This window comes from Zootermopsis nevadensis, unplaced genomic scaffold (assembly GCF_977971745.1).
Source record: "Zootermopsis nevadensis isolate Lab colony 2312 unplaced genomic scaffold, Znev_1.0 Znev_ptg000061l, whole genome shotgun sequence".
Taxonomy (NCBI): Eukaryota; Metazoa; Arthropoda; class Insecta; order Blattodea; family Termopsidae; genus Zootermopsis; species Zootermopsis nevadensis.
The window spans coordinates 10518365-10530831 of NW_028259192.1; the positions used below are offsets into that span (position 1 = coordinate 10518365).

Genomic DNA, 12467 nt, shown 5'->3' on the forward strand with positions numbered 1-12467 from the left:
CCCCGGTACTGGGTGGGCTCCAGAGACAGTCTTAATGCAGTTCCGAATAAAACTCTTTTCCCTGCTGGAAATCGAGCCCAGCCCTTCCAGTTCATAGACAGTCATATTGATTGAACTGTAGATCCGACCTATGCAGCATTAATTATGACTTTGCTAAGTTTTTACATCTTAATTACGTATCAAAAATTACTGAAATATATTTTTAGGATTACATTTGAGCCTGAATTATCAAAAGCCTAATTAGGGATGAAGGCAATCATTATCATGTTTAAAAAAATAATTGTTCTTGAATAGCTAGGCCAGGTTTTGCGACATTTTGCTTTTAGATGGCACAAAATTCCTTCTTAAATAAATACAACAGTGAATATCGACACTCCCACCCATTTCCGCTTTAGAAACTCCTTTCTTGCCTCTCTTAAAGTCAAACTTATCCCTAAAGATTATGCAAGAAATGTAGTATATTTATTTTGTACAGTCTATACACAAACGTTTGAAGTCTGACGGCTGGTGAAGAGAATCTGTGTCTGGTTACGTTACTCTACACAACACCTCTTGATAAATATAACGTCTAACTACAATAAGCAACTTACCATGAAAATGGAAAGCTACAAACAGAACTACGGATCATTATAATATATTGCATCAAATATCTAATAGTTTTAAAATATTTTAAATTGATAAAAACCTGAAGACGACGGTATTACCCGTCGAAACATGTCGTTTTAATAAAAAGCGCTAAAAAAATATAATGTAAAATCGTATTTACGATTAAGAGCGCTAATATAATATTTTACACAACAAAATGTTTTAATATTATATAATTTTTACAACACCAATAAACTTCAAACGTTTGTGTATAGACTGTACAAAATAAATATATTTAATCAAACACAAACATGACGCATATAAGATACAAAAAGAAATGTAGTGTTTTACCCAAGATAAGCACAAAGTTTGAAATCATTTATCTGAAAACTGAAACCCACCTACATAACAGACAATTACGAAGCCCGAAATTTCATTACCGTGTTCACAGCAAGCCAATGAACCCTGCCACGAGCCAGCTGAATCAGTTCACACCCTTATTTCATATTTCTTTGATATTATTTTTATTATTGCCCTTTAATCTGAGCCACGTGTTCCATTTTGATTTTCCGACTAAAATGTTGCATGCGTGCCTCAACTAATCCACCTTTATTTGATAACCCTATAATAATATTTTGTAAAAACAGCAAATTCTGAAAATACTCAGTATTTCTCCTCCTGTTACTCTCTCCACCCCTCCCCCATATATTTATATAAATATAAAATCAGCCTCTAAGCATTATAGTGTTCTCGTCATTTACCTTGGCGTCTTACAGAAGGATGGTTGGTGGCAAGGGAGAAACGCTAGTATAATACGTTCTGCGCATGCTCTGCACAGTACAGAATGCAAGTAAACTGACGTGGACAATATCATAATTCAAATGAACCTGTGCCTGTTTCCTTTCAACAAATTGTCTAATATCTGTACCCATTTGACAACAACTGATAAACAATAGACTAATCACAAATGTCGATTTGTATAAGCTAATTTGTCCTGCTTTGCTTGACTAAAAGTATAGTTCTACGTTTTCAAAATCTGCATTTTGAAAAATCGCAGAAACAAACAGCACGACATTCCGTATTTCAGACGAGTTAAAAGCAGTAAAAGTTGTTTGTACTCTCTTGCTTTCGAACAAAAAAGATGCTGTTCTTCTGCCTGTATGATACGTGAAGCTGCCAATCACAGTGTGCCCATGTTGAGAATCAGGTTGACAATGCGTTCCCAAGTTGTGGAACAAGTTTTACAATCGCAACTTATAATCGTACAAGTTGCAGTTCTCAGAACACGTCTGTAATTTGCTCACAGAGCATATTTACGTGTTTCCTATTAATCTCAGAATAAACAGCGATCATTTTTATATACATCATTAACCAACTGATCTTTGTAATCTTCATTTAGGTGGGAACTGAATTATAATTATTAATTAGACCAACTTCGTGCTTCAGAGGGTTAATAAATCTTACTTATCTCGTGTTTTAACAAAAACCTGGGATGAAGGCTAATATAGACCCAAATCTTATCGGTCCTAATGATTTCAGCATGAAACTAAGTAGTTTTAAAAATGTGCGTCTCAGTTAAAATAAATCTAGGTGGTTCAATCCCCAACAGGGACAGAGGATTTTCCTCTAGTCTCTGCTTCCATACCGACTCTGGGGCCCACCCAGCCTCCTGTCCAATGGGTACCGAGAGTTAAGCGCGGCCGGAGCTTGACGCTGACGACTAACCCTCTTTTAGTTTCGAGGTTGCGAACGAGTAGGATCATTACCTCGTCTCTCCTAAGTGTCAACGCTGGCATGTAATGTGATGGCTTTACTTTTAGGTGGTAGAACAAGAACACACACTTTCTTAAAACTGCACAAAGTAATGATTGTTTCACCATTACTATGCGGATTACAGTGCTGGACCTTAAATAAACAGTAAGACCGCTGAACTAAAGAGTTTAAATAAGGTTCATGAGGGCTGAACACAAGAAAACAGATAAGAAATAAACATATTAACGTCCTAGACAAATTAGAGTATCAACCGAACTGGACGAAAGTAGACTGGCTTAAATAGCGAATGGGAATAATGGCTGCCAAAATATGGGAGAAGACATAGACCACAGAAAAGACGAAAGGGCCAATTCTGATTTGACCTTGTAACAGAAACATTCTAATAAGTCTAATTCTTTAGCTTGAAGATGATCCTCTTTATTTGATGACTTATTCATGGTAGGTCAAAGTTTTGTAAACACGAACCTGTATTAGCACAGTCTCGTGCTACGTCGAAAATATAAATTAAACAACTATTACGTGTCTCTCTGCATATACACTATAATTACAATTTAATTTTTAATTAATCTTCTGCGCACTGTCGTTGTTATGACATAGTCCGACGATGTCCGAATGTTTTCTCTGTGAAATATCGATATTTCAGATATCGATTAAAACACGCTGTTTCAACCAGCAGTCAGATCCACTGTGTGTGAGTCAGCAGCTGTCATGGCTTCATATTCGTGCAGTGAGATTCTCAAGATGGAAGACACGACACTGCAGGTACGAAACATAACCTTGACTGCTATGCACCATCATACAATTACCGCTGTTTGTTTATAAGGGCGAAAATTGTAGTTTTAAGGCAACGGTATATATTATAGACAAACATAATTTGAACAATGTTATTTCATTATTTATGAAACGCAGTTCCAAACGTGAATATAAAAGGGCAGCTGTATGAAGGTAACATTAACAAACCTAGTAAACATATTTGTGGAAGCAACTTCGAATGTAAAGCAACCTCATTCAATCCATGTTTTATAGTGGTTAATGTGTTTATCGACATAAGACTGCATGTATTTGTGGTTTATTTAAAATGGCTGTCAGCAGCTTAGAGTAATAGCGTCATATGATAGGATTAATGGTGAATGTGAAGGGAGGTGATTGGCTGAAGATCTGAAGAGACCCACGAAATCCCTGTCTTCAGGCCAGTTTTGAAACCGCGACCTCTCAAATACGAAGTAGATACACTAACCACTCAGGAGGGACGTACAAGCATACGACTACTAGCCAAGTTAATTGTTATTTTTTACGTATTTAGAGACAATTACATATTTCTTCAAAAACCCGAATTTGGTGACAGGTTATCTTTTTTCATTCATGTGCTGTTTGTACTGAGCTCAGTAAAATATAAAAACAAGAGTGAATTTCGCGAAAAGTGAAAATTAAAAATTATCTTACATGGGCATGTGTACCAAAGAGGCTCAGGTAATGCCTGCTCTGACTGCACCGTGCTTCCCGTTACAATATTTACCAGACGAACTTCATGAGTGACAATTTATAGAAAAGTCACTTGATAATACCGTATTTTCTCGATTCTAAGAAGCCATCGATTGTAAGACGCAACCTTGATTTAGTAATAGGTTTTGTGGAAAAATACATATATTGCAGTAGGCACTGTCAATAGTCAAACATATTAAGTGATTTGTATTAGTATTTTCGGAATCTTCCTTGTTATCTTTGTGTTTACTGTCCCATGGCTAGTGTTCTGGACATGAGAATTTTCATTACTGTCTAGTCATACAATATAATTTTTCGACATCGGTTTTCAGATGCATCAAATCTAGGACGCGCTCCGATTTCAGAAAATTTAAAATGTGAAAAAGTGCGTCTTAAAATCGAAGAAATAAGGTAAGTTTTATAAATATACATTTTTCTTTCATTTAGACACATTAGGTTCCGGTTAATTGGGTCATCGGTTAATTGGGGTAGCCGCTTATTTGGGACAAATCTTAAAGAACAAACCCTTTCTAACTCTTTACGTGGAACTTCGCATAATTGGGCCAAAGTGTTAAGTCCCGATGTGCCCCAATCAACCGAAATCCACTGTATTTTTATGTTTATCCAACAAAGTCAACGCTAGTGCATTTGATAGGGTTTAGTTATCCTTTTTACGTTCTGTTTATATTGGAATCAAGAGAGCATAAAAATATATAAATTTTCGAAGCGTGTTTTATTATGATTAATTCATGTGGAAGTGTGCTAAAAAGAACCACAAGAGCATAGTGCACTATCTACCATTCGAAACGCAACCCAGCATGAGTCACGTTTTTCTGCTAAAACCAGAACCAGACGCAGGTCCACCACCGTGATGTATACTCTCTCCCAACCTCCTCCATGACTCTAATCGCTAGGCCCCTGCTCTCGCCAGTTGCGCAAATGGTGTATTCACGGGCAGTACGCGTTTTCACTATAAAGTAGTACCTCACATCGAAATCGTTTGCTGCTGTCCGTGAGACATTTTGCAACGCGTGTCCTGAAAAGGAAGTATCGAACAAGACAAAAAAATATCGACTAGTAACAAAGTTTAGGGATACTGGAAAGTGTTTGTGTGTCGTCGAAAAACTGACAAACATCTGTTTTGTAACTGTTCTGCAAGTTCTTCAAAACAAGTCGTTTGTCTTCTTATGTAATGACAAGCTTCAAAATTTGTACTTTTAAAAACATATTATTAGGGTAACAGAATATGTACAGTTCGCGTATTATAGAGGTAAAAGTATTTGTACTCTTCACGACATGTTATTAGGGTAATCAAATCAGTGAGGTTGAGTTGGGCAGCGTTATTTCGTCGACCACAAATCTTATTTGAGGTCACCTGAGATTAAACCAGGGTCTCTGCGTGAGCTGTGGCATGCACCAGGTATTGACATAAACAACTGAAAATCTCTCACAGATCTGTAGAAAGCGTTACTACGATCTGTAAGCTAACCCATTCCGAGAAATTATAAAAATAATCACATTCCCTTTACCGGCCTTCACCATTAAAACTTGAAACCACTGAGTCGCGAACTCAGGTTTATTCAAAGTGATGGCTTTCGACTTCGCCTTACCGTAGCCAGTCGCCATATTATTTTTCATCAGACCAGTAATAAACCAATGTTACCAAACCATGGGGCGCTGAAAAAATTCGCAAATCTAATAATTTCCTTCGCAAATCAAGAGAGATGAGATTTAACGTTTCCATTACGAATAAGCTTCGTATTTATCAACAGGTCGTTAATCGATTCACAGGACATTGTTTTGTAAAATAATTTCAGAAAAAGGAAATATTTTCTCTGGAGCCCAACAACTTGCTGTGACTACATATGACAGTGTGCCCCTGATCAAGTTAACGAACATCAGTACTATAGAAAGGGTGACTGACTGATAGATTTTCTTCGAAACTCGGCATCATACCTCATACCTGGTTCCTATTAACGTTACAAGCGATGCCAGTATGTCGACCTTTCTAGCTTCACAGTTTGAAACAACACTAGCACATCCAATTATTAATCGATAGGCCTTAAATATATGCAAATTTTATGATAATTTCCTAGGATTATAAACACAATAAGGCAATCGTGAAACATTCAGGTTCGATAAAGTTGATCGGCTAGGTAGTGCAGCATGACAGGCCTACGTGAGATCAGTTACACAACAGAGTCACTATGTTAGTTCATAGGCGTGTATGAATGTAATCGTCGCACTTTCGAAACACGTCAATTGTTCTAGTGATACAAGTGTATTATTCCCTCAGAAGATAACTGTAACATCAATGTGCAAGATATGGGGCTGTTTATAAAATAATGTTAGGAGTACACTTGTCTGGTAATCAGTGTTACCAACCCGATATGTGGCAACCATGGCAGCAATGTTTATTGAATTGCTTACACGTACCTTGTGTTATCGCTTTTCACATCGGGATCACTCTCACTTCAGAATTTTTTTTATAAAGAGTTCATTTTGTAAATGCGTGTACTCCATCGTGCATTACTTTCCACTCTTATTGCTATTAAGACAAACCAAAATTTATCCTAACTGCGTCAAATGAAAGACGAAGGTCAATAATAAATTTTGAAGAATGAAGAATTAAGAGATGATGGTACTCAAATGTGCTAACCCAGCATCTCTCCAGAGGGACTGTGTAATAATGGCAACATCTCGGACAGGATAGTAGACCTTCAGGCCAAGAATAGAACCCATGACCACCTGAATACGAAGGAGTTGTGCCAACTTCTGAATCGGTGCGTTCCGGCTGGAAAAACAGAGTGCACTGCATTCAGATCTGTGCTGTCTCGACACACGATGAGACAGACCTTCATTTAATGACAGGAAGGGAAGCACTTTGCGTGCGTTCAAAATTCAGTCACGCGATGTAAATACAAGCCGGTATCGGAGAGACTGTCTCAGCGACAACAGGTCGATTCAAAAAACAAAAGAAGGAATGTAACAAGAAAGATATGGGGAACGGAAAAAACACAGACATAAATAAGACAAATAGATACTGAAAGGATAGAGGAAATAAATAACAAAAGAAGATTATTTACAGTGTTTGCGTCATAGATAGAAAAAACACGTGAAGTTGGAATTCCCTTGTTCTTGGGAGGTTTCATTGTATTTAAAAACTTGTCTCGTTGAACACAGTCTGTTTGACCTGCTTATGAACTGTCCATCTTTTTCCCATGCTTCCTTAATCTCCCGCTAAGATGGATAATGAGGATAGTCCCACTTAATCCAAGCCTGGCACTCTTCGCAGAAAACACGCAAATGTGACGACAACATTTAAGTTTAGAATATTTTGAGTTGAGTCTGGCTTACCTTTTTGCTTGCCTTGTTCGTCTGGTGGCTTGGGCGGCGTGCTAGCTACTAGTGGAGTCTGGTGAAACGCAGGTATTTGTTTGGCTTCTGTTGTCATAGTGTTGCATGTGTGTTTTCAACTTATGCCAACAGTCTGCTGTATTATCGACCAACGTATGGAGTATTCCTTACTTTCTTTCTCTTTTCCTCACGTGGTCATTTGATCTATTGTTCATTACCATGTTCTCTGCGTGCTTTCTTCGCATTTCATGGGTCTGGGTTCAGTGGCACGTGAAAATAACTGCGGGAAGGGGAGAGGTTCTCTGTTTTACACCCCTCTTTGCTGTCGACTCAGCACTGCGCTACTGGTGCGGTCTGGGATCGAATCTCTACGCCGATTTAATTGCACGATTTTATAGCCATCTTTCTGTCCTTGACAAAAGATGCCAAGATTCCGAACAGTTTTCACACAGAGGAGACTAAAACATAGTTCATTACCTGGCTGCACACCAAACCATATTGTTGACTAAACTCCCTGTTCACCAGATTAGAATCAACTAATAAATCACCAAGAACTGATAACGAGCGAACCGCAGTTCCTGAATCTCGCACCAGAGGGTTCTCTTCTAGCGCCCGCAAAGAACAGCGGTTTACGTTCCTTGTCGTATTCGGGTTCGAATCTTATCCCACAGACCGCATACCGTGATAGGTTTTTCGTAGATAATTCTCTATCTCGTTAGGCAACCGCAGATTTAAAATAGGCCACAGCCGCTTTCTTCCACGTCCTTACCAAATCATTTATAATCATCCAGCAATTCGACACTACATAAAGCTAAGTTATCTAATTCCATGGATAAGAGTCCTTGAGAAGCTGATATTAGCTCACATAGTCGAGGAACTCTCTCATCTTATAGAAATCGAAGGTCCATTGTACTTTTCACACGGGACTCTATCTTTTTAACCCATCCATTCAGTGTTTCGTCTGAACCCTAACCTGAATCAGTTGGATCCATTCCATACACTCCGTATTTATTTTTAAGACCCATTTCAGTATCATCATCCATCTACGCTTAGGTCTCCAAAAGTGGTCTTCCCTTCAGGTGTTACTATCATTGTTTTTTGTACGCATTTCTCGTCAATCCATGTTCTGTCCACCTCACCTTTGATGGCTTGGCCTAACGATACTCAGTGATGAATGCGAATTATGAAACCCCCTCAGCGTGTATTTGTCTACGACATCCTGATACTTCCTCGTCACTTTAAGTTCAAATATTCGTCCCAGACACATTTCATCAGCGTACAACTTGAAAAATAAACTATCACTGATCCTCATTCATGATGATAGCGCTGGAACAGAATGAACGAGGTGATTCATCTGAATATTCGACAGCGTCCTTCGAAATAATACAAAAAATAACTAGAATTCTTCTTGTAAAACGAGAGTATAAATGTTTTACTTTAAACGCGTTGTTAATATGTTGTATACCGTGATGTTCATTACCTGCAGACAAAAACCTATCATTGCCAGCAGTGTAAATGGATTTCGGAACTAGGTACACATTTTTAGATTAGTAGAAAAGTCCAGAGGACTGGCCAAAATACAATATAATCGAAATCTGTACAATACAGGTTCGAGGATTCGTTCCTACATGTACCCTGTAGTTACTGGGAGCAGTGGTTATGACGTCTTGCACTGGAAATAGCTGTTACAGAAATAAAAACGCCCTGGAACTAAGTAAACAGGGTGGGGTCTGCCTGAGTCTGCGTCCATTTTCAGTCCTGATCACTGCAAATAGGAATCTTGCTGCAAAGCTGTGTAATTGTATTTCGTTAAAGTTAAAAACAAAAGTTGTAACCTCGATGTTAATGCGATCAGCAGGAACCACTATTTTTACGATAAGCCATCGATAACATTTTATTTAAGTTTCGCTTTGGGTAGAGTATCATTTCGGAACGAACTTAAGTTAAATTCGTCCAAATTTAAGATTCTCCCAGACTGAATTTAATTGGAATCTATTCAGAAGTTTTGGACACGGGACATACGGATGATTGTCAGACACTGATAGAACCCCTCCCACTTAAGCGTTCATTTGTTTCAGAAAAGAAAGCATAAAAATTTAAAGCCAGAACCTCCATTGGGGGATATACGCCTACATCCATATTTATGTTAAACGTTACTAGATGCAAAAGCACCTTCTACACGTAGCCAGTTATTTATGGCGGACAGTGAACGATAATGAGCGGCAAATCTGGGCAGTGTTTTGTTTCGTATGCTACAGATATGCAAGTATAGATACACACTGAAACGTAAACAACATTTTGAGCATTCAGTTCTTACCTCAAAGAAAACAACACACCTCTATTACGTGAAGATTTCTGTCAGTATGTTAAGGCCAAAACTGTATGCCAGTTTGACTGATAATACTTGTTCTTCATTAAGGAAGAAACAGACGGAGGCACGTGGTGGCGTGGACATGTTAATAAATTATTCGTTTAGTGTCACTTCATTTACTTCTGGAACAATTGCAATGTTAATGCGTTACCCTTCTACTACAAGCGCTTATGAGATTGAATTATTTTGGCGTATCGTTAAAACAAAAAATAAATACCGGAATTGTGTCTATGATCAATTTCAAAATTTAAATAACTTAATAAAATAAAAATACCCTTTCAATAATCTCAGGTAAAATAGTTTAATTTCCGTTTTATTTTTCCAAAAATATATGAGATTTGTAGATTTCTACTGTTGTCCCTAAAGTTATTTGTGGCCTCAGCGTCCTACACGTCACAAAGACTTCAGATACATTATTGGGGAATCTAAAACTGACTTAAATACTGTTGTCAGCTGTAAATGTGGTAAAAAGTTTATAAATACCTGCGAACAAAACTACGAAACACTAAAACAGTTGAATCCAGTCATTGAGCTATTCCTGTAAGATCCATTTTAATATTGTTCTCCTACGCATGCACTGCTCTTCCAAATTATCTCTTCCTTTCAGCTTTTCGGAACAAAATTGTGTACGCATATTTAATTTCTCCTATGTGTGCTAGTGACTACGCAACCAATCTCATTTAAACTGTTATGTCAGTTTCCAGTGCTGTACGTATATTTCTTAATTACGCCATAATTCCGATTTATATTTGTAATTAATCTGATGGAAATGCTATAATTGAATGCCGTATTTATACTGGTCAGCACAAATCCTGAGTCCATGTACCTGGTTCTTGATTGCCAGCGAGGTTCTGTTAATGTAAATAATCTGATTTAAATGGAATTTCTTCTTCGTCACCCACATCACAGGTGTAGTCTTCAAATACCGGGCGGTGAGCCATGTTTTCGTTGTTATCATTGTGATTAATATGAATATTATTATAGTAGGCCTACCGTACCGTAACAATTCGTGATGGAATATTGGGAGACAAAGTATCATGTAGTGGGGATGTACAGTTTTCGTGTTCAGGGTCGCGGCATATCTATTTGGTGCAAGCTATGCGTATTTTAATTATGATAATTATTATAAATAGACATTTGTATGCTTTCCTTACTTATGTAAAGAGCAGATATGAAATCACTGTGCTTGTCGTGCGACCGTGTGTGTCCTTTTCAACTCTTTACCAATTAACCGATTTCAACGAAATCTGATACGCATACTTTGCCCTAGTAATACGTTATTCTAAAAGAATGAGATAATAAAAAATTGACAGTGGAACCACGGTTCCGGAGAATCTGACGTAAATACGTCTTTGTCCGATCCATCTCGAGAGGCGGGCGCTTAACGCGCCAGATGCATTGAAAATTGTACACATTGGTTCATTAAAATTACAATAAATGTATAAACAATTATAATTACAATAATATACATTTATATTTATTTTCACAGTCTATACACAAACGTTGTAATTAAATGATGTTGTTAAAATTATATAATATTAAAACATTATGTAGTATAAAATATTATATTGTTGTTAAAATTATATAATATTAAAACATTATGTAGTATAAAATATTATATTTTGGCGCTTTTTATCGTAAATACGATTTTACATTATTTAGCGCTTTTTTACGACATGTTTCGATAGATAAGACCTCATCTTCAGGTTTATATTAATTTTATAATATTTTAAAATTCTTTTAAAATTATTAGATATTTTTATGCAATGTATTATATTGATCTGTGGTTTGTTTGTAAGCTACAAATTGAATAATATACATTACAGATTATTAAAGGTCCTTATTTACTGATCATTTTACATATAGGTTACATTACCCTTACTCTTACCATTCCTGAGTAATGAACGTTTAATGGTGACTCGACGCTGGATCTTACACATCTTCGTAACTAACGCTGTTTTTGCCGAATGAGCCTTCCGTATAGACGTATTTACGTCAAAATAATAAGTCTTATATTTATTTACATTTGCAAACAATGAAAAATCTAACTAGTCTCAGATTTTATCTCATGACCAACTACACAAGAGTGTTTCACATCAACAGCAAGCTAAAACTGAATTTTTGTAGGATTATGTATGAATTTACAAAACTTAAATACATCACAGTAAGAAACTCGTAGAAATTAAAGTTGCGCAACAGTGACGTAGGTTTTCTCCACAAAAAGATCAGTTTTTAAAATCTATTAGAATGCAGGCAATATAAAATCATAAGTGTATCTCTTACCTTACTTCTTATTAACAAAACAAAGGAGGAATTATGACATTAAGTTTGAAACATTATTTTCTTTCTTCTCTACTGATTCAACTGTTTATCGGGAACTGGTTGATGACATCATAGATTCAGAAGGCCTTGATTTTGTATTACATAATGATCAGCAAATGCACGGTACAGCCACGAAGGACATCTTGAAGTATATTCTTATGTGGTTGGTCTGTAATCAGTTTTTAAAATTAGTATTTTCAATTACAATCTCAGACGTGTCGTAAGAAACAAGACAGCCATGCTACTATATAAATGCCCACTGCTTGCTATTTTTCCGACATTCTTGGCGTGTAATCTTCTAGTTATACATAACAATGAACTTCCTAGTTACGTTGTGGAGGTTAACTGTGAGTTGCATCATACAGAATGGGGAGATATATACAGGAGTGTGGTCTGAAGGAAAGGAGTCCGCAGGATAACATTAATATCAATGCACGATCGTTTTAACGACGCAATCAGCAACTCATATCACGACTACATAGCGTCATATGTTAAGATGATTAGCAAACAACGAATTGCAAATAAACTGGGAGGCAAGCAGTTGTGGCCTGATATAATGCCTTTGCCTGCAAGGAAT

At 37.0% G+C, this 12467-nt stretch overlaps 2 protein-coding genes across 22 annotated transcripts in view; one reads left to right on the forward strand and one right to left on the reverse strand.

Moving 5' to 3' along the window:
* The window catches only part of LOC110838392 (uncharacterized), a 64132-nt gene that overhangs the window by 48744 nt on the left and 2921 nt on the right, over window positions 1-12467 (reverse strand). For 2 of the 8 annotated variants that reach the window (XM_087340527.1, XM_022081599.2), the window contains exon 1: window positions 6500-6628. The exons of 2 other annotated variants lie outside the window; for them this stretch is intronic. In XM_087340527.1, coding sequence (XP_087196653.1) covers window positions 6500-6539 — 40 coding nt within the window. In that variant the 5' untranslated portion in view covers window positions 6540-6628. Of the gene's footprint in view, window positions 1-6499; window positions 6629-7197; window positions 7697-12467 lie in introns of those variants that run through there. 4 more of the 8 variants (XM_022081635.2, XM_022081592.2, XM_022081625.2 and 1 more) reach the window with 4 other exon arrangements.
* Window positions 2984-12467, forward strand: part of LOC110838497 (uncharacterized) — a 55592-nt gene continuing 46108 nt past the window's right edge. For 11 of the 14 annotated variants that reach the window (XR_015532605.1, XR_015532606.1, XM_087340531.1 and 8 more), the window contains exons 1-2: window positions 2985-3120; window positions 4173-4251. The gene's annotated coding sequence lies outside the window, so the exon portion shown is untranslated. Of the gene's footprint in view, window positions 3121-4172; window positions 4252-7218; window positions 7270-12467 lie in introns of those variants that run through there. The other 3 variants (XR_015532604.1, XR_015532609.1, XM_087340534.1) reach the window with 3 other exon arrangements.